Here is a 21,193-nt window from a genome sequence, read left to right as displayed (position 1 = left end):
CTACAATAGTGATACTCCGATACCCAAATGCACTGTGAACATTGAAAAAAACACTTACTTGCATTCTTAAAGAGAAATCCCACAGGAATGGACAACAGCAACACACAAAGATATGTTATTTCATCAGGGGACATTGTTCACCTCCTTCAAAAGAAAACATACAAAAACATAAATTAGGACAGGGGTCGACGAAATCCGGGTGCCAGGTCGCAATTGCGACTAGAATTAGCGACCTGGTGCCTGGGGAAGGAAGCATAGGCCTGCAAAAGGTCGCAAAGCTGCGGCCTCAATTACTGGCCGGCATGGAGGTGGAGGTGGGGGCACACAGAGAAACAAGATACCCCATTCTGTGTCTCAGTGCGCCCCCACCTCCCCCGCAGGCCGGTAATTGAGGCCACGGCATTACGGCCTTCTGCAGGCCTATGCCTCCTCCTGTGATCTGGCGCCATCTTGTGGTGGCCGTTGGCATGACAAGACAACCAGCAATGCTAATGGAGCTTCCCCAGTGTTTTCACTGCCATCTCCTTCCCTCTAATTAGAATCCCCAAACATTATATATATATTTTCTATTCTAACACAATAGAGAATAAAAAAATGGCAGTCTTTGCAATAATTTTTGTCACACCGTATTTGTGCAGCAGTCTTACAAGCGCACTTTTTTGGTAAAAAATAAAAATGTTTTAATTAAAAGACAACAGTAAAGTTATCCCAATTTTTTTTTATATTGTGAAAGATAATGTTACACCAAGTAAATACCCAACATGTCACGCTTCAAAATTGTGTCCGCTCGTGGAATGGCGACAAATTTGTACCCTTTAAAATCTCCATATGCTATGTTTAAAAAAATTCTACAGATTGCATGTTTTGAGTTACAGAGAAAGTCTAGTGCTAGAATTATTTCTCTCGCTCTACCAATCGCGGCAATACCTCACATGTGTGGTTTGAAGAACAGAAAACAGATTATCGGTCTATGTCTTTATATGGTGCCACATCCAAAAGAAGAATCAAAAAATAAAACAATGGGTCCCCTGACTGGACTTTAAAGGCACAAGGGTATAAGTCATGTAGTAGATAAATGTTTTTAAAAAGAAAAGATATTGTTTATTATATGAGTACAAAACAGAATATATTAAAACGTTGACATGATATGGAATGGAAATAGAGTAGAATATATTTAAGTTCAAAGTGCAAACAAGCATTATGGGACGTGATTCTTCAAAGTATACCCGACGGTTCCGAGAGATGCCTCGCTTTCCTCAGGGGTGTGGAGAAGAGTCAGCCATTTGTCTATAATGAGTATAACAAATAGTCAGCATGAGCCATAGAACATTTTTTCTCAAAATATGCTCAATAATAAAGAAGAAGTAACTTCTCAATGCTCACAACTTTGAAGCTATTCTATCGATCATTCCATTCATGCGTTAAAAACAAAAAAGATGAGCAGCGTTGTGATTTGGGTTCACTGGTGTAACCAAACGTGAATAGGAATAATTCAGATGTCGCCTGACCGATGCCTCAGGCCCTCCACACACAGTGCTGCTGGAGTCCTGTGAAAATAGTGTGTGATGGTAGATATGCAATTGCCCTTCCAGGGGGGGATTCGTATTGTTTAGTTGTTTTATTGTGTATAAAATTACTTTGGTTAACAAATTCATAGATCTTACAAGATTATTCACAGTGAGAAAATTCTACTGCTGTGACTTGTAAACTCTGCAAATAAGAGTTAATACAGTGCAGAGGTTAATTATCTATAGTGTGAAGATTGATAGATACAAACATTAAAATTAGATATGGATGGTCTGATTGATTTAAAAAAAAAAAAAAAATCTTCACACTATAAATAATTAACCAGGATAAGGTGGGTTTCTTTCAGGCCTTGGCTATGGTCATTTTGGCTCCCAATAAAATAAATAGCGATAGAGTCTGGGAATGTTTGGATAAAAAAAAAAAAAAAAAAAAAAAAAAAAAAAAAATCGGGAATACACGGATTTAGAAGTACTATGCCGGGTTGGGGAGTTACCGCTACCCCCGTCAAGGAGCCAATGGTACAGAATACCTTCCGCCAGAAGGAAGGATCTAAGGCGAGGGCAGGACCACCAAGTGTGGAGCATAGAGCCCTCCAGCTCACAACCTCTGAAACATACTGGTGAGGTCCCTGGATACATGCTTGCCACCCTGGAAGGAACATAGTACCACCTAATCAATTTTTTTTAGACTAGCTTCAATGAGAAAAATATTGAGAGTACCTTTATATGCTCTATTTGTAGCCTGGAACCAGGCCGTGGTGTCCCACGTGCTGTCCACGTCCTCCTCCCAGGCCCGGACATAGGTCGGCTTGTCTAATTTTGTCGTAAATGCAGTATAGATCAATGAGATACCTCCCCTCTGAGCCACCTTTCAACATTTCATTAACGACATATTCAGAGACTACCTTGACTTGTTCATTATAATCTACTTAGATGACATCCTGATCTTTTCCTCCTCTCTGTCAGACCATCGGAAGCATGTCCAAAAGGTATTAGCCCGATTCCGCCAACACAGTCTTTACGCCAAAGCCGAAAAGTGTGAATTTGAACGTGAGAGCATTCCATTTAGTAGGATTAATAATTTCAGTAGAGGGCGTCAGAATGGACCCCCAAAAGGTTACAGCTATTACGGACTGGCCTGCTCCCACCGACAAGAAAGCGGTTCAGCGCTTTGTAAGTTTTGCAAATTTCTACCGCAAGTTCATTAAAGGCTTCTCCTCCATCATCGCTCCCATCACAAGTTTGACTAAGCAAGGCACTCGGTTCCAGTGGTCCCTTGGAGCTCAAGCTGCTTTTTCTACCCTGAAGGGTTTGTTCGTCTCGGCTTCTATCCTGAAACATCCGGATCCAGCCTTACCCTACATTTTGGAAGTTGATGCCTCCGAGGTAGCTGTCGGTGCAGTGCTTTCCCAGAGACAGGGACCCAAGTCCTTATTACATCCAGTTGCGTTCTTCTCACGTAAACTATCGGAAGCCGAGAGAAAACTACGATGTCGGAGACAGAGAGCTTTTGGCGATTAAAGCCGCCCTTGAGGAATGGCGATATCTCTTGGAGGGCGCGGCACATCCTATTTTGATCTATATAGATCATAAAAATTTTGAGTATCTGAAGGTTGCTAAGAGACTGAAGCCACGACAGGCCCGGTGGGCACTCTTTTACCAGGTTTTCCTTTCACATTACCTATAGACCTGGATCTAAGAACACTAAACTGGACGCACTTTCCCGGATGTTTAATGGGCCTGAAGCCCCTTCATCTCCAGACACCATCCTAGCACCCGGCAACTTCCTCATGCTACAGGAGGACCTCCTGTCCCAGATTAAACAGGCTTCCTCAGACGTTTCCCTGTCATCAGATCCAGCCTTACTGCTAAAAGACGACCTGTTGTGGAATAAGGATAGGATCTTTGTGCCTCAGCAGCTACGGGTAGCGGTCCTCAAATCCTGTCACGACCACAAATTAGCCGGCCACTTCGGTATTCACAAGACGTCAGAGCTCCTCCAGCGCATCTTCTGGTGGCCACAGTTACCTCGGGACTGCAGAAGCTATGTGGAATCCTGTACCACCTGTATCCAAAACAAAGGCAGTAGAACCAGAGCCTGGGGGTTACTAAAACCATTGCCTGTTCCAGAGAAACCATGAAGGATGATATCCATGGATTTTATTGTCGAGCTACCACCATCAGAAGATTATACCACCATCTTCGTGGTGGTGGATAGGCTGACCAAGATGGCCCACTTTTTGCCCATGATAGGAACACCTTCCGCCTCTGAGACGGCAAGAATCTTTATCAAAGAGATAGTGAGACTCCATGGTGTTCCCTGCAAACGTCGTGTCTGACCGGGGGGTGCAATTCACCTCAAGATTTTGGAAAGCACTCTGCGCTGGAAATTGGACTGTTCTTTTTATCTGCATACCATCCGCAGTCCAACGGTCAGACCGAGTGTACTAACCAGACACTGGAGCAATATCTGCGCTGCTTCTCTAGTTTTGCTCAGGACGATTGGGCCTCTCTATTGCCCCTTGCAGAATTTGCTTATAATAACTCTTTCCATTCCGCTACAAACCAGTCTCCATTCTTTGCTAACTATGGCTTTCACCCTCTGTTCCTATCCAATAACATACCAGAATGCTCAGTACCGGCTGTTCAAGAAACTTTGGACTTCTTCTCTACTAATAATAAATTACTGCAGGAGACAATGGCAAAGACCCAAGAACGCAATAAGGAGGTGTTCGACAGGAGGAGGAGGGGAGAACTTGACCTTGCACCAGGAGACCAAGTTTGGTTGTCCACCCTAAATTTAAAACTGGCTTGTCCATTCAAGAAACTTGGTCCCAAGTTTGTGGGTCCCTTCCCGATACTCAGGAAGATCAACGAAGTGGCCTACGAGTTGAAGCTACCCGCCTCCTACCGGATTCATCCAGTTTTTCATGTGGCATTGCTCAGAACCACTGTCCTGGATCCCTTCGTCAACCGGAATACCGGTCCTCCTAAACCGGTACATATTGACGGTAAAGAAGAATTCGAAGTGGAATCTATCCTGGATTGTAGGAAGGAAGAGACGTAACCAGGTCCAATACCTGGTGAAATGGAATGGCCCGGAGGAGAATTCCTGGGAGCCAGAGGCCAATATTCATGCAGAAAGACTGATCTTGGCTTTTAAGAGAACTCACCCAAGGAAGTTGGCCCAGTTGGGCATCCAGAGGCTGCCCGTAGAGGGGGGGGCAATGTCACGAAAGACGATCCAGAGGTCTTGCTGTCAATAGTAACAGCAGGGAAGTTTTGCCCCGACGCATGCGCGTTGGCGCGCGCATCAATGTGCCCGGTGCACGCGGCGGGAGCGCGCGCGCGGTGACGGCGTTTGGTGCCAAAGGACGCTATTTAAACAAGTCTGGTGCTTCTCCATCTTGCTGACCAGTCTACAGCGTTTACCTGAGAATCTGCACCTGTTAGATCTCCTGTTACCTGACCCGGCTTCCTGTGACCTTCCTTGCCTGCTACCTGCCTTCGACCCAGGCTTCACCTGACTACTGCTTCTGCTCAACCCCTGGCTCTGTTTCTGCCTGCCTGTGATACCGACCGGGCTTGGACTACTCTCTGGACTTACCTTGGTTCCAGAACCACTTACCGGTGCTTCGCCCGGCTTACACACCTGCCTGATTCCTGTACCTACAGAGTGCCTTCCCACTGTTCCTGTCTGCTGCTGGTACATCACCTGGACCCGCTTACGCCTGCCTGCTGCCACTTCCAGTCCGCTACCCAGCTTACCATCAGGCACTTGTGCCCCTCCGGACTCTTGACCCTCTGTCTACACTACCAGGAGGTCCTGAGTCGGAGGCTTACGAGAGGCCGCTCCCTGCACGTTGAGCTCCATAACCAGGTACGTGACAGAACCATAAACACATATATTAATATATATTAATTAAAAAATTATGTGAGTAATATAGATATATTTACAAACAATTGAGAATTCCAAATGATTACCTAAAATTAGTTATACATTACCCAGTGGGTTAATTAAAGGGAGCCATAATTTGATATGATGCACTGATGGAAAAACTAAGATACATTGAAAAATGCATTTATGTCCCATTCAACATTTAACCCATAAGGCACATATGTTTGTAATTCGTATATCCAATAGGTCTCTAACCTCGATACCCCTCTTGTTTTCGCCCCTCCTCTCCATACCTATCGATAATAAGAAATTGAGTGCCATTAAGATTACGGTCATGGCACTCTCTGTAGTGGCGTGGCACAGTGTGCTTGGTGCCCCCACCCAAAATGTTGGTGTCATGCTCTCCTACCTGTACGGAAAAAGGTCTGATGGTACGACCAACACATTGTTTCCCGCATGGGCAGGTAATTAGGTATACAATGTGTGTGGTAGCACACGTGCAAAAAGATTTGATGGGATAAACTTTACCAGTAGTGCGAGACTCGATTTCTAGAGTTTTAAATTTCCCACAGGTATTAAATGCACAAACATTGCATTGTTTGCAAGGATAGTAGCCTATCATGTTTTGAAAAAATATGGGCGGAACGATGACATTCGGGGCCACACTGTTCCTCAGTGATGGTGCTCCTTTGAAAATCAGTTTAGCTTTTTCAGGTAACTTTGGACCCAGAACCTTATCCTGTTTTAGTACATCCCAGTGCCTATCAAAAATCTTTCTGATATCCTTGTGTTGACTAGAATAGGAGGTGAGCATAGAGAATTTAAACGACTCATCCGGTTCACGTGGTGCTCTGTTCGCCAACAAAGACTCACGACCTATCGATGCAGCTCTATGTAACTCTTGCTCCACTAATGTGGCATCGTAACACTTGTCAACAAATCTTTGTTTTAACATGGATGCCTGGGAAAAATAAATTTTAGTACTAGTGCAATTCCTCCGTAAACGGAGAAACTGGCTTCTAGGAACTGAGTTAAGCCAAGATTTGTGATGGCAGCTGTCAGTGGGAATGAAACTATTCCTGTCGGTAGTTTGGATACTTGGGCAGCCTCACAGATGCCCCAGGGGGCAGTTACAAGCACCAATAGCTTTTGTGCCAACCTCTTCTCCTCCTCTCCCTCCCGCGGCTGTCAGGGAGATCGGTGCTTGTAACTGTCCCCACCGCGGCATCAATCACCCCGGCTTCCCCCTCTGTGCTCCCCAGGTCCTTCTCTGGGTCCCCCTCTGTGCTCCCCGTGCCCTGCAATTGGGCACAATCGGATTTGTCCTTGGGTCCCTTCTAGTGTCATCCTCTGGGTCCCCCTGCATCCTCCCTGGCCACAGAGGTGTGCTCCTCCTGTCCCCCTTGGTCCTGGATCTTTCAGGATTGAGAGCGGAGGAAGGAGCCGGTAAACCTCTTTCATTTAACGGCTCTTTCCTTTTCTGAATGGACAGAGTCACTGACTATCTACTTATAACTGAAACATTGTAACCTGTGTTTACAATGTTTCAGTTTAGGAATAGAGAGGAGCCGCTGTCTCCTATCCATTAATTTTCAGTGCAGCTGAGGCTGAAGAGAAAGGGACTGGGGAAATCTGTATCCCCTGATATCTCACCAAAGCCCCCACCCCCCGCACAGGGCTTAAGAAAAAAAAACACACACACACATGACATTTAACCACTTAAGCCCCGGACCTTTAGGCAGTTAAATGCCCAGACCAGGTTTTGCGATTCGGCACTGCGTCGCTTTAACAGACAATTGCGCGGTCGTGCGACGTGGCTCCCAAACAAAATTGGCGTCCTTTTTCCGACACAAATAGAGCTTTCTTTTGGTGGTATTTGATCACCTCTGCAGTTTTTATTTTTTGCACTATAAACAAAAATAGAGCGTCAATTTTGAAAAAAATTCAATATTTTTTACTTTTTGCTATAATAAATATCCCCCAAAAACATATATACAAAAAATTTCCTCAGTTTAGCTGATACGTATTCTTCTACCTATTTTTGGTAAAAAAAAAATAAAAAATAATCGCAATAGGCGTTTATCGATTGGTTTGCGCAAAATTTATAATTTACAAAATAGGGGATAGTTTTATTGCATTTTTATAAAAAAAATTTTTTTTTTTTACTACTAATGATGGCGATCAGCGATTTTTTTCGTGACTGCGACATTATGGCGGACACTTTTGACACATTTTTGGGACCATTGTCATTTTCATAGCAAAAAATGCATTTAAATTGCATTGTTTATTGTGAAAATGACAGTTGCAGTTTGGGAGTTAACCACAGGGGGCGCTGTAGGAGTTAGTGTTCACTTAGTGTGTGTTTACAACTGTAGGGGGGTGTGGCTGTAGGACTGACGTCATCGATCGAGTCTCCCTATATAAGTGATCACTCGATCGATGCAGCGTCATAGTGAAGCACGGGGAAGCCGTGTTTACATACGGCTCTCCCCGTTCTTCAGCTCCGGGGAGCGATCGTGACAGAGCGGCTATAAACGAATAGCCGCGCCGTCGTCCCGGATCGCTCCCCGCAGGAATTCGACCACCGCATGTAGCGGGGGGTCACGGTCGGACCCCCACCCGCTAGAAGGCAAGGACGTACCTGTACGCCCATTTGGCTGTACGTGCCATTCTGTGGACGTACATATACATGCGGCGGTCGGGAAGTGGTAAAAAAAAAAAAAGTCATGGTAATCGCCCAGTACATGAACACATTTTTTTTTTATAAACTTTGGTACTTGTACTCGGTCTTAAAGTGGTATTGGTGCAACCCTAGTTACTATGCACAGCTGCACCAGATTTTCTGTGCACCAGTTTTAGCAAATCTCCCCCTTTGGAGTCCAGGAGTCAATTTGAACAAGGTACACAAAGAAGCACTGGGGCTACACTAGTAATCTTCCTAAGAAGACAGGAACAGGAGGAAGCACTAAAAAGGGTACACTAGGAAACCACTGGGGGGACATGGCACTAGGAAAACTAGCTAATGCTCTGGCAAAGCATGAGGTAATGAGCCACTTAAATAGAAAGGGAGATGGCCTGGCTGAGAGTGTAGCCAATTGAATCACCTGCAGATGATTAGCCAGTCTTGTGGGATAACAGGTAACAACAGATTCTTGCAAGTTAAAGCTGTGGAATTGCATATAGAAGCACGTCTTTAGGAATAGATGAGACGAATCCGCAGCAAAGAAACAGATCCCTGACAGCGGTGAGGAATTAGGCTAGGTTCACATGCGTCCAGTGCAAATTTTTTTATGACAAATTGGGCTTTCATTCAGTGGTAAATAACAGATGTCTCCCCTACTTATTTTTTAAATCAAACAAAAACTGTATTGTTTCTTGCTTTTATTATACAGGATTTAAATAGTGCCGACAGTTTGCGCAGCGCTTTACAACAGTAGGGCAGACAGTACAAATACAATACAAGAGGAATCAGAGCGCCCTGCGAGTTAGAGCTTACAATCTAGGAGGAAGAGTTAAGTGATACGAAAAGGGTAGTAACTGTAGGGGGGATTAGCTGATGAAGAAAAGAACAGTTAGGTGGTGGCAGGATAAACTTCTCTGAATAGTAACGTTTTCAGGGATCGCCTAAAAGTAGATAGATTTGGAGATGGTCTGACAGATTAGGGTAGTGTATTCCAGACGATGGGAGAGGCTCAGGAGAGGTCTTGGAGGGAAATATGGGAGGAGGTGATGATGGAGCTAGAGAGCAGGAGGAACAAAGAGGATGAATAGATTAGCATTTTGAGACTAGTCATATAGCTGGGGGCAGAGTTGTGGTTGGCTTTGTAACATATCGTTAGTATTTAATTTAATTTGTTGGGTGAGTGGCAGCCAATGGAGGGATTGGCAGAGAGGGGTAGCAGATGCTGAGCGGTTTGTAAGGTAGAAGAGTCTGGCAGCAGTATTCATGATGGACTGAAGGGGGATAGTCTATTTAAAAAGGAAAGCCAATGAGAAGGGAGTTTGCGGTAGTCGAGGTGAGAGATAACCATGGAGTGAATCAGGAGCTTTGTGGTATCATTGTTAGGAAGGGACGTAGTTTGGAGATGTTGCCGAGGTTGAGGTGGCAAGCTTTGGATAGGGATAGGATGTGGGGCCAAAAGGAGAATTCAGAGTCCAGGATAACATCTAGCACCTTGGCATGTGGGGGATGGGTGGATGGTCGTGCCATTGCTCTTGACAGAGAAGTCAGGGGAAGAGGCACGTGGGGGAAAAATTATTATGAGCTCAGTTTTGGACAAATTGAGTTTGAGAAAGTGGTGTGGCATCCAGACAGATATGTCTGTTAGTAACGTGCGAGGAGACTGATGGAGTGAGTTTAGGGGTGGAGAGATAGATTTGGGTGTCGTCGACATAGAAATTATATTAATAGCCATGTGAGGCAATCAGCTGACCAAGGGAAGAGGTATAGATTGAAAATAAGAGGAGGTCCAAGAACAGAAGCTTGTGGGACCCTGACGGAGAAGAGGAGAGGAGGAAGTCAAAATTGTAAGTGACACTGAAGGTGCATTGGGATAGATAGCAGGAGAGCCACTGAAGAACGCAGTCACGGAGACCGAGGGAGTAAAATAGGATTGTTGTACTTACTGTACAATCCATTTCTCTGAAGTCCATGGACGGACACAGCTCCTTATAATTTTGACTTGTGGGTCATGTTCCTGTTCTATAGGAGAGGACTAGGCAGACATGTTATGTATTCAAAAAACATGTAACTTTCGAAAGCTGCACACAGCAGCTCAGTTCATCAAAAAGCAGTACAAACTTAAAAAAGGAGGGGTGGGTGCTGTGTCTGACAGTCCATGGACTTCAGAGAAATGGATTGTATGGCAAGCACAACAATCCTATTTTCTTTCATCCATGGACGGACACAGCTTCTTATAATCTTGACTTGTGGGACGTCCCCAAGCAGTGTAAAAAAAAGGGAAGGGGTGTGAACAGCAGTAAACAAAACTTCACCCCAAACAACCAGAGCTCCTCAACGGAGTTGTTTCAACCTTAAACAGCCACCTGCAAAACTTTGCAGCCGAAGCAAGCATCCGAAAATGCACTCACATCAACCTTGTAAAACTTGGTGAAGGTGTGAACGGACGACCATGTTGGAAAGCCCAGGAGGCACCAATTGCCCTGGTCGAATGCGCCGAGACAGAAAAGGGAGGCGTCCGCTCTTTAAGAGCATAGGCCTGAATCACCGTCTATCTCATGGGTCTTCAAACTACGGGCCTCCAGTTGTTCAGGAACTACAATTCCCATCATGCCTAGTCATGTCTGTGAATGTCAATGTGTTACAATGCCTCATGGGATGTGTAGTTCTACAACATCTGGAGGGCCGTAGTTTGAGGACCCCTGGTCTATCTGATCCACCAAGAAATGGTGGTCGACGAGACCACCAGGCCTTTCTATGGACCAGTCACTGACACAGTGAGTCTGACCTCCGTAACGGAGCAGTAGCAGACAGATACACCCGTAGAGCCCGTACCACGGCTAGGGAATGTAACGCAACCTCCTTAGGATGCGACGGTCGAGGACATAAGGGATGGAAGCACAATGTCCTTGTTTATATGAAAAGCCAAAACTACCTTCGGAAGGAACGAAGGCTGCGGGCGTAGCACCGCCTTATCCTTATGGAGGATTAAGTATGGGGACTTGCAAAAAAAGACCGCCAACTCAGAAACCCTTCTGACAGATTTAATGGCCACCAGAAAAGCAACTTTCTGAGAGAGCGTCAAAAGAGGAATCTCTCTGATGTACCGAGAGAACCAGGTTTAAATCCCACGGAGGAAGTGGTGGCCGAAACGGGGGGGCAAGTGCCGAACCACATGCAAAAAAAGTACGCACCAGGGAAAGGGCCGCCAGGGGTAGTTGAAAGAAAACAGCCAAGACTGAAATCTGCCCCTTAATGGTGCTTAAGGCAAGTTTCTGATACACTCCATACTGTAAGAACAGCAGAATCCTGGAAACCGAATACTCCCGTGGGCGCCACTCCATCTCTTCGCACATAAAGATGTAGGCCCTCCACGTACGATGGTAGATCTTCCAGGAAGATGACTTCAGTGCCCTCAGCATGGTGGAAATGACAGAGTCCGACAAGCCTCAGTCCCTTAGCACCTGGCTTTCAACAGCCACGTCGTTAAAGCCAGCGACTGTAAAGCAGGATGAAGTATGGGGCCTTGGGACAGAAGGTCTTCCCGCATCCGCCAAAGGACATCCGCCACCAGGAGCACTAGGCCGGCGTACCAGGGACGCTGAGGCCAATCTGGGGCAATTAAAATCACCGGAATCCCCTCGGGGGGGGCAGAGGCATAAGTTAGCCGATACTGACCCCATGGAGCCACCAACGCATCTATCGCGTCTGCCCAAGGATCTTTTGACCTGGCCAAGAACCTCAATATCTTCCGATTGAGTTGAGAAGCCAGGAGATCCACGTCTGGCATGCCCCATCTTAGGCAAAGGAGGTGAAATACATCTGGGTGTAGCGACCATTCTCCTTAATCCAGCATCTGGCGACTTAGGTACTCCGCTTGCCAGTTTGACACCCGGGATGTATACGGCCAATAGAGCTGGCACGCTCCTTTCTACCCACCTCAAGATTTGAGCGGCCTCCGACGCTGCACCCGAGCTTCTCGTTCCTCCTTTATGGTTGACATATGCCACTGCCATGGCGCTGTCTGACTGGACGCCCCTGTAGCCTCTGAGACCACATGGAGAGGTTCAGCCTGATCGCCCAAAGTTCCAGAACATTGATCGGCAGGCGGGATTCTTTCTGTGTCCAGCAACTCTGTGTTGATTTAACACCCCAGACCCCCCCCCCCCCCCCAACCGGTCAGGCTCGTGTCCGCCGTGATCACCATCCAGTGAAAGGGAAGAAATGACTTTGCGGACTGAAGATGGCTCACCTGGATCTGACAATCCAGGGACAATGGGGATTTGTCCCATCTGAACAGAATTTCCTTCTGCAAGACTCCAGTGTGGAATGGAGCATACGGTACCGCCTCGAAAGAGGCTACCATGAGACCCAGGACTTGCATGCCAAAGCGGACCATTTGCGGGATTGTCAACAGCTTCACCGCAGCCCGAAGAGTCCGTAACTTCTCTAAAGGGAGAAACACTCTCGCCTCCAAGGAGTCCAGGATTAATCCCAGGTATTCTAGGCGCTGAGTCAGTACCAACACTGACTTCTGGAGGTTCAGCACCCAACCAAAGTCTCAGAGGGTCTGACTGGCTATAGACACATCCTGCTCTAATTCTGAGCTTGAAGCGGCTCTCAGAAGATCGTCCAAGTAGCCCACGATAGCGATCATCGCTGTCTTAGCAAGGCCAGGATCAGGGTGAGCACCTTGGTGAAAATCCTTGGTGCCGACACCAGGCCAAAGGGGAGGACCACAAATTGATAGTGGTCTTCCCCCATCGCAAAGCGCAGGAACCTTTGATGCCTGACGCATAAGGGGACATGCAAGTATGCGTCCTTGATGTCCAAAGACGGCAGATAATTCCCCCGGGTGGAGTGCAGCGACCACAGAGCGAACTGATTCAATCCTGAACTTCCGAACCTTCGCAAAGGCATTGAGGGCCTTGAGATCCAGGATTGGACGGAACCCAACCTTCTTTGGGACTACAAACGGATTCAATTAGAATCCCCGACAGCAGGTGACTCACCAGTCGTTAAGGAGCGAGTCGGGAAGCAAGCCACTGCATCCTTAGTAACCAGCTATATACAGTGAATGTAAAGTCAAAAAGAAAATCGCAGTACTTGTTTTTTGCATGCGGGTCCATTACGTGCAAAATGCTGCGTTCTGCATGGAGGGGGGGGGGGGAGTGCCTGACACTTTCCCAGAAGCACAAAAATGCATTGATGTGAACATGTTTCATAGGAACCCATGATAAAAACATGTCCTGCATTTCTGCAATAAAGCATTTAAAAAAAACGCATTAGTGTGAATGGAGCCTTAGCTCTGTCTTCAACATGCTGGAGTACAATTCATGGTATTTTGCACCCCCTGTGTCTCCCAAAAGCTGGAGCCAAGGTAAGTTTTTTTAGGTTGACTTTAGCACAGCAAACAAATAGGCATTAATGACAGCAAGCCATGGGCATTACAGAAATATTTGTAAGACCTGTATTTTGCATAAACGTAGGTAGATAACGCTGCTCAACAATGTAGGTACACACGGATGCCACCAGATACATAACATTTGACAGCGACATGTTTTCCACTGTGCAGCACTGCAGACACATACGTGAAATTATAGGCGAGCGACAAATGTATTAAATGCCAGCAATATGATCGTCAGATATGCCATTTAGTAAAGACCTTCACCCTGAAGTTTACCTGCTAATTCTTGCTGGCGAAGCAAATCAGCTGCAGGCTCTAATTGTTTAATGAGTAGCAATTCATTAGAAAGACGCGATCACAAGGAAATGCCACCCCACCTTCGCTCTTTGCTTAGGACGTTTCTCTTCCTGGTGATTTCACTAGCCCCACCCCACACCGTCGCCGCTGGTTGGCTAAAGGTTTAAAGCCCTGCATCTTCATTGGTTATGTGTCGGTCAATACATTTTTGGAGGAGGGATTCATGCTTTCTGCGTAAGCCATGCTGTGGTTGTTTAACTCTTTACCGTTCAGTTCACACACTAGATTTTGAAAACTGTTGTGTGCATTTTAGCACACTTACCAATTCGTTATGCTGCTGATTTGGTAGACTTTGTTGCACTGAAACCTGATCGTTCTTTTTTGTTTGTTACTAAACTGTATGGAAAACACTTATTTTTGTAGTACTGCATATAGCTCCTAACTCTTATTTTGAGGGACTGACCCTCTTTGAAAACCAAGTATTTGTCCTGTTGTCTTTGGTGTTTCTCTTTTTGGTCTGATGTGTAAACTTTTATAAAAAGCTATTTAACTACCAAGCGTTTTAAAAGACACTAAAACTGACCATAAATGTTAACCACTTAAAGCGGGGGTTCGCCCTGTTAAAAAAAAAAAAAAAGTTTTTTTTTATTAGACCATTAAATTCGGCATCGTAGCGCGAGCTACGGTATGCCGGTCTTACATTTTTTATGCCCGTACTCACTGCGGTATCGCTGATTGAAGAATCCGGGGAATGGGCGTTCCTATGGTGAGAGAAGGTGATTGACGGCCGGCCCTGGCACGTCACGCTTCTCCGGAAATAGCCGAAATAGGCTTGGCTATTCACGGCGCCTGCGCATAGCCTGTGCGCAGGCGTCGTGAATAGCCGAGACCTACTCCGGCTGTCTTCGGGGAGCGTGACGTGCCAGAGCCGGCCGTCAATCATCCTCCCTCTCCATAGGCACGCCCATTCCCCGCGGGAGTCGATTTCTTCAATCAGCGATACCACAGTGAGTACGGGGATTAAAAATTTAAGACCGGCATACCGTAGCTCGCGCTACGATGCCGAATTTAATGGTCTAATGATGGAAAGGAGGGTGAACTACCGCTTTAAAATCCCTCCCCCCCTTCCGGTGACACATTTGGCACCTTTCAGGTATTTGCACCACTTCCGGGTTCGGATCCCCACAGGGAATCCAGCCTGTGACGTCACCCCCGCGCGCTGTCTTCTGGGAAACACTGTTTCCAGGAGAGAGTGGGGACCAGTGACGGCGCGCCGCGATCCTCACGCATGCGCAGTAGGGAATTGGGCAGTGAAGCCGCAAGGCTTCACTTCCTGATTCCCTCACCGAGGATGGCGGCGGAAGCAGCCGAGGACTGAGCGATTGCTCAGCCTCGGCTGCTGACATCGCGGGTGTGCTGGACAGGTAAGTGTACATTTTTTAAAAGTCAGCAGCTGCTGGCTTTTAAAAAGAAAAAAAAAAAAAAACGGCCGAACCTCCGCTTTAAGACCCGGACCAATATGCAGGTTAAGGACCTTGCCCCTTTTTGCGATTCGGCACTGCGTCGCTTTAACTGACAATTGCGCGGTCATGCGACATGGCTCCCAAACAAAATTGGCGTCCTTTTTTTCCCACAAATAGAGCTTTCCTGACAGACTCCATGGCAGACTATGTGTGGGTTAACCCCGCCCCTCTCCACTGCTATAGGACCCCACATCCAATAAATTTGAGCTCACCCCCTCAGACAGTGTTCCTTTTTTGTCCTCCTCTCATGGATCCCACATCGCACAATCCAGGATGTCTGTTCCATTGGTACCATTCATTGCGGTGCACCCAGAGTCCAGCCATGGGCGGGCGAGTGGTTTTCAGGGCCTGATACCCTTATGATGGTGGAAGGTTGTGGCCCTTATGTACCAGGATAGACGCTACAGGTTCGGATGGCAAGGTCTGAAGATTTTTTATTTTTTATAAAAAAAATAGCAGATTGTTTATGTTTGTTGTCGTTGTGCTGTTTCCAGCTTGTATTAGCGTCTCATGGCATGTGGAACGCTTCCTGCGTTCCAAGACGCTGCATCTCTTCCGGGTTCCCGTGCGGCGCACGTCTGCGCATGCGCGAGGCCGCGGTGAAACCAAAGCTTGGTTTTCGCGCATGCGCGGTGTGGCGCTGGGCCCGAGGATGCACACGCGCAGTACGGCTGGTCTCTTTGGAGCAGGCCCGCATCAGAGGACCGGCCGTGACGTCATTCTGGCACCAAATTTAAACCGCAAAGAAGCCCCAAACAGGTAGGATGCCTGTGGGCTACTGCGGCAGCGTCCTGGAGCGTGGCACATATCAGGGCAAGGTAGGCAGGCTATGGCAGCCACTGCTAGACCTTTTTATTTTACTTTAAAGGGGAAGAAGCTATATAAAAAAAAAAAAATCCTATGTTTGTTTTCTTTTTTATGCTTTTTTTTTTCTTTTCTCTTGCTCTAATTTTGACCAATTATTTTGTATTAGATTTTTATTTTTGCCTATTCCCAGCCCTTGCTGTGCTGTATTTCTTGGTATTTGGTGCCGGGTGTGTCTCCATCATGGAAATTTTTTTGCCTCCCTCTGGCCAGCCCTCTCGCACAAGGTACATGTGGATGAGGGAAGGGGTTTGGTGTAGACTGTATGTCGCTGTGCATTAAGAGATGCTAATGGTGTCTGGTTGTATGTCTTCCTCTCTTTCTGTTGTGTACATCTCTCCTTACAGCCCTGCTAAGTCAGATCATCATCCACGGGACAAGGACCTTGCCAGGCCGCAAAACCGTTATTCCTCGTCAAGATCCAGGCGTGACTCTCCGTCTGAGACCCATCATTATAGGGGACGTTCACATTCCCCCTCGAAGCACATTCCTCCTCTAGTCACCGCTACCACCACCGTGATAGTCGCTCTGATCACAGAGCCTGTTGGGGATGTAAGACCAGAGTCCCGGAGGGCAAAAATCGCTATGCGACCCATGTTATGCCCGAGCGGTTGGTGAGAAAGAGACGGAAAAACAGAATCTTGAGTCTCTTGTTAAACGCATGGTGCAACAATCTATGAAAGAATTAGACACCCCCCACACGAGGAGCCAGTCCACCACCTTTTCTGGCTCCCTGGCTGACGAGGCCCAGGAGGATCCCGGCCAATTCCAGCCTCATGATGCCTCCCATGATTCCTCGCATAGTGAGACGGAGGGAGATGATTATTCTGTGGGTTTTGACTACGCTTTAGTCTCCCCATTAATCAAGGTGGTCAAGGAGACCCTAAAACTGGAGGATACTGCTGCTCCCCCAGAGAAACAGAGGAAACTGTTCAAACAACTGGGAAAAGAACGTTCCAATTTTCCACTTCCCTCCGAACAGAAAGATGTTTTTGAGGAAGAATGGAGCAAAGGGGATAAAAAAGTTTCAATGTTGAACAAAACTTCAAAACTTTATCCTTTTAAAGCTGAGGATGTAAAACACCTGGAAAATGCTCCCCTTGTGGATGCAGCAGTGATGCGCCTAGCAAAACATGTCACTTTTCCGCTAGAAGATTCAGTATCCTTTAAGGATGGCCTGGAGCACAAAATAGATCAAGATCTTAAAAGGATCTATAACTTGGCCGGAATGGCCTGCAAACCAGCCTTGGCACTGGCAGTCACGTCCAAAGCTATGGAAGCCTGGGTTGAAAATGTGGACTCAGTTCTGAAAGGAGTATCAGAAGATCTAGCTCAAGGATCGGCAGTTCAAGAGCTTAAATTGGCAGTTGCCTTTTTGGGGATCAATTGACCTTATTCGCCTGATGGCCAGAACAATGTTGTCTTCAGTCACGGCCAAGCAGGCTTTGTGGTTGCGTCCCTGGCTTGCTGACCCAGCCTCTAAGCAGGCATGGTGTAAAATTCCCTTTGAAGGGTCATCGTTGTTCGGTAACAAATTGGATAAGGCCACAGGTGGGAAGTCGGGGTTCCTCCCCCATGACAGGCGTCCATTTAACCAGAGACGACCTCAACGTAGTCGCAGTACAGAGCGCTCGAGGGAAGCACGCTCCTATAGACCAGGCCGGGATTTCAGGAGAAACTGGAACTGGAATTGAGGACAGTCTTCCTTTCAGAAGTCCGCCAAGAAACAAACATCTGGTGGACGCGAGCCAACAAAATCTTTTTGAGATTGGGCCCGCCCAGGCGGGTCGGGTAGGGGCTCGCTTACATCATTTCCGGCACGTCTGGGTGGCCTCAATCTCGGACTATTGGACCATCAAAACAGTCTCCACAGGCCACACTTGGTCCTTCATCAAAATTCCTCCCCACAGACCAATGTCCACGACACTATCACGATCGGAAGAAAAAACGACAAGTTCTACTGTCTTACGTAGATACTCTGAAAAATCAAGGAGCAGTGGTGCCCGTTCCGAAGGAAGAGGAATTCCAGGGAGTATACTCCCCTCTTTTTCTGGTGCAAAAAAAGAACGGCTCTTGGCGCCGGTGATAGACCTTACGTTCCTCAACAAGTTCATAAGGCACGAGAAATTCAAAATGGAGTCACTTTCGACCATCCAGAAGATAGTCCAACCAGGCGACTGGTTAATCTCCATAGACTTAAAGGACGCATACTTCCATGTTCCAGTGGCGGAAGTTTTCCACAAATACCTTCGGTTCCAGGTCGGTTCGGACTGACGACCTCTCCAAGAGTTTTTTCCAAAGTCCTGTTGGCAGTAGTGTCCCTTATCAAAACAAAAGGGGTACGACTGTACCACTACCTGGACGACCTGCTAGTTCTATCTCAAGACAGGCAACTACTTCTAGTCCACAAGGAACAAGTAATTTCCACACTTTTGGAATTCGGATAGCTCCTAAACCGAGAGAAAAGCCAACTAGAACCGACCCAGTGCCTAATTTACCTCGGAGCTCAGTTCAACACCATAGAGAATACTATCTCTCTTCCAGAGGAAAAGATCCCGGTCATTCAGGAAAGGATCTCCCTAGCCCTGGATTCTTCACACCTGAGAGCTTCGCAGTGCCTGAAGATAATCGGCACAATGGTGGCCACAGCCCCTATGGTCAAATGGGCAATGTGGAGGCTTCGTCCCTTCCAAGCGGGCTTCCTTCAGCAATGGAGGTCGGAAGACATGAGCCAGTGGATTCGGATTACTCTGTTGATGAAGAACAGTCGCCTTTGGTGGCTCCAACGCAAAAACCTGTTGACATGCCACTCTCTTGTTCCCATCCATTGGGTGCCTGTTACCTCCGATGCCAGCAATGCGGGCTGGGGGGCTCATTGTGGTCAAGAACTGGCACAAGGGAAATGGGATGCTCGGCTCCACATTCCAGGGTCAAATGTTCTGGAGCTTCGTGCGGCATGGTGTGCCCTTCAATCTTTCTCTCATCTCCGGAAAGGGAAATCCGTTTTACTCAAGATGGACAACACCACGGCTGTGGCGTATGTGAAGAGACAAGGGGGCACTCGGGTTTCGGCTCTTCTCCAAGAGGTCAAGCCAGGCCCGGACTGAGACCAAAAATAGGCCCAGGCATTTTAGAATGAGCAGCCAACTTTTCCAGGGGCGGGGGGAAGGGGGGTGTCAGAGATGTCGGTAGACATTCACGGGGGTGGATGGTGTCGGTCCTCCACACTGTAATGTGCAGGGACACTGTAATATAAAGGGGACTGTAGTGCCCTTTTACAGTGCAGTCCCCTTTATATTTCAGTGTCCCATTCCTATTGTGTCCATAAAATTCTAGTACTGTCTGTCTCCTATTGTGCCCACATTGCTCAGTGACACTGACCTGCTCTATCTCGTGCTCCTGGACAGCATGGCACTCTCTTTCTGGTGGCGCGGTACAGCATGGCTCTCTCTCTGGTGGTGCGGTACAGCGTGTCTCTCTCTCTCTGGTGGTGCAGTGCAGCATGGCTCTCTCTCTCTGGTGGTGCAGTGCAGCATGGCTCTCTCTCTGGTGGTGCGGTGCAGCGTGGCTCTCTCTCTCTGGTGGTGCGGTGCAGCGTGGCTCTCTCTCTGGTGGTGCGGTGCAGCGTGGCTCTCTCTCTGGTGGTGCGGTGCAGCGTGGCTCTCTCTCTGGTGGTGCGGTGCAGCGTGGCTCTCTCTCTGGTGGTGCCGTGCAGCGTGGCTCTCTCTCTGGTGGTGCGGTGCAGCGTGGCTCTCTCTCTCTGGTGGTGCGGTGCAGCGTGGCTATCTCTCTCTGGTGGTGCGGTGCAGCGTGGCTCTCTCTCTCTGGTGGTGCGGTGCAGCGTGGCTCGCTCTTTCTCTCTCTGGTGGTGCGGTACAGCATGACACTCTCTCTGGTACAGTTACGGTACAGCATGGCTCTCTGGTGGTACGGTACAGCGTGGATCTTTCTCTGGTGGTATGGTACAGTGTGGCTCTCTCTCTCTGGTGGGTACAGCGTGGCTCTATCTGGTGGTGCTGGGGCTATTAGTTCCCCCAGCACAGTCCTCTTTCTTTTTCCTGTAGTACCTGCTTGCTTCCGGGTTTTCTCTCTCTCCCCCCCCCCCCAGCAGAGTGCATGCTGGGGACTGTAGCCATCTCCCTGCTGACATTAATTGGGCCTCCCATCTCTCTGACTACATTTCCCATGATGCCCCACTAGTTATTTCTGATTGGAGCTCCGTTGTAGCCAATTGGGAGAGAAGCAGGAAGTTTTCTTTTCTCTTGCTGCCGACAAGCCCGACATGAGAGATGAGAGAGGAGAGAGGGGGGGTGTCGGAGGACATCCTGACAGCGCCTGCAGCTCCCCCCCTTACCCCACTGTGCGGACGGACACCCATGGCTGGATGCGGAGCAGTTCGTAGGGGCTGAGAGCAGAGCCGTCAGCGCGGCTCTGAGGCTGAGCTGTGTGTGAGAGACACACAACTCAGCCCATGCAGCCAGTAGTTCCACCGGAGAAGGCATGGCCGCATAGCGGGAGGCGAGCAGCGGCCGTGACCTGTGTTAACCCTGTCCAGGCCGCGATCGCCACTTACCTCCCGCTGTGCGGCCTGATCATCATGGCGGCCCATCGGGCATATGCCCGGTCTGCCCTATGGCCAGTCCGGGCCTGGGTCGAGCCCATCTTCACCTGGGCTCAAAGGAACCTGCTCAATCTTTCAGCTGCCTTTATTCCAGGAGAGCAGAACACTCAAGCGGACTTCTTGACTTGCAACAGTCTAGACAACAACGAATGGTCACTGCATCCACAGACCTTCAAGTGGATCCTGTCATTGGGGATCGATCTCGAGGTGGATCTGTTTGCATCTCCCTGCAACCACAAACTCAACAAATACTACACTCGAGTCCGTTGCAGTCAGGCCTTCGGAGTAGATGCCTTAATGAGTCAGTGGAACTTCAACAGGGCCTTTCCTCCACCTCCTATCATTCTAAAATTCCTTCAGAGGCTTCAATTGGAGAC

At 47.9% G+C, this 21,193-nt stretch overlaps 1 protein-coding gene across 1 annotated transcript in view; it reads right to left on the bottom strand.

Annotated features, from left to right (window-relative positions):
• MBOAT7 (membrane bound O-acyltransferase domain containing 7) overlaps window positions 1-13,907 on the bottom strand; it is a 631,660-nt gene extending 617,753 nt beyond the window's left edge. The window contains 2 exon segments of the mRNA XM_040327599.1: window positions 59-144; window positions 13,889-13,907. Of these exon segments, the coding sequence (XP_040183533.1) occupies window positions 59-134 (76 nt within the window). The 5' untranslated portion in view covers window positions 135-144; window positions 13,889-13,907.
• Window positions 13,908-21,193: the final 7,286 nt, after the last annotated feature.

This window comes from Rana temporaria, chromosome 10 (genome assembly GCF_905171775.1).
Source record: "Rana temporaria chromosome 10, aRanTem1.1, whole genome shotgun sequence".
Lineage (NCBI taxonomy): Eukaryota > Metazoa > Chordata > Amphibia > Anura > Ranidae > Rana > Rana temporaria.
The sequence above is the reverse complement of the archived record's forward strand: the minus strand, read 5'-3'. Positions and strand labels throughout refer to the sequence as shown.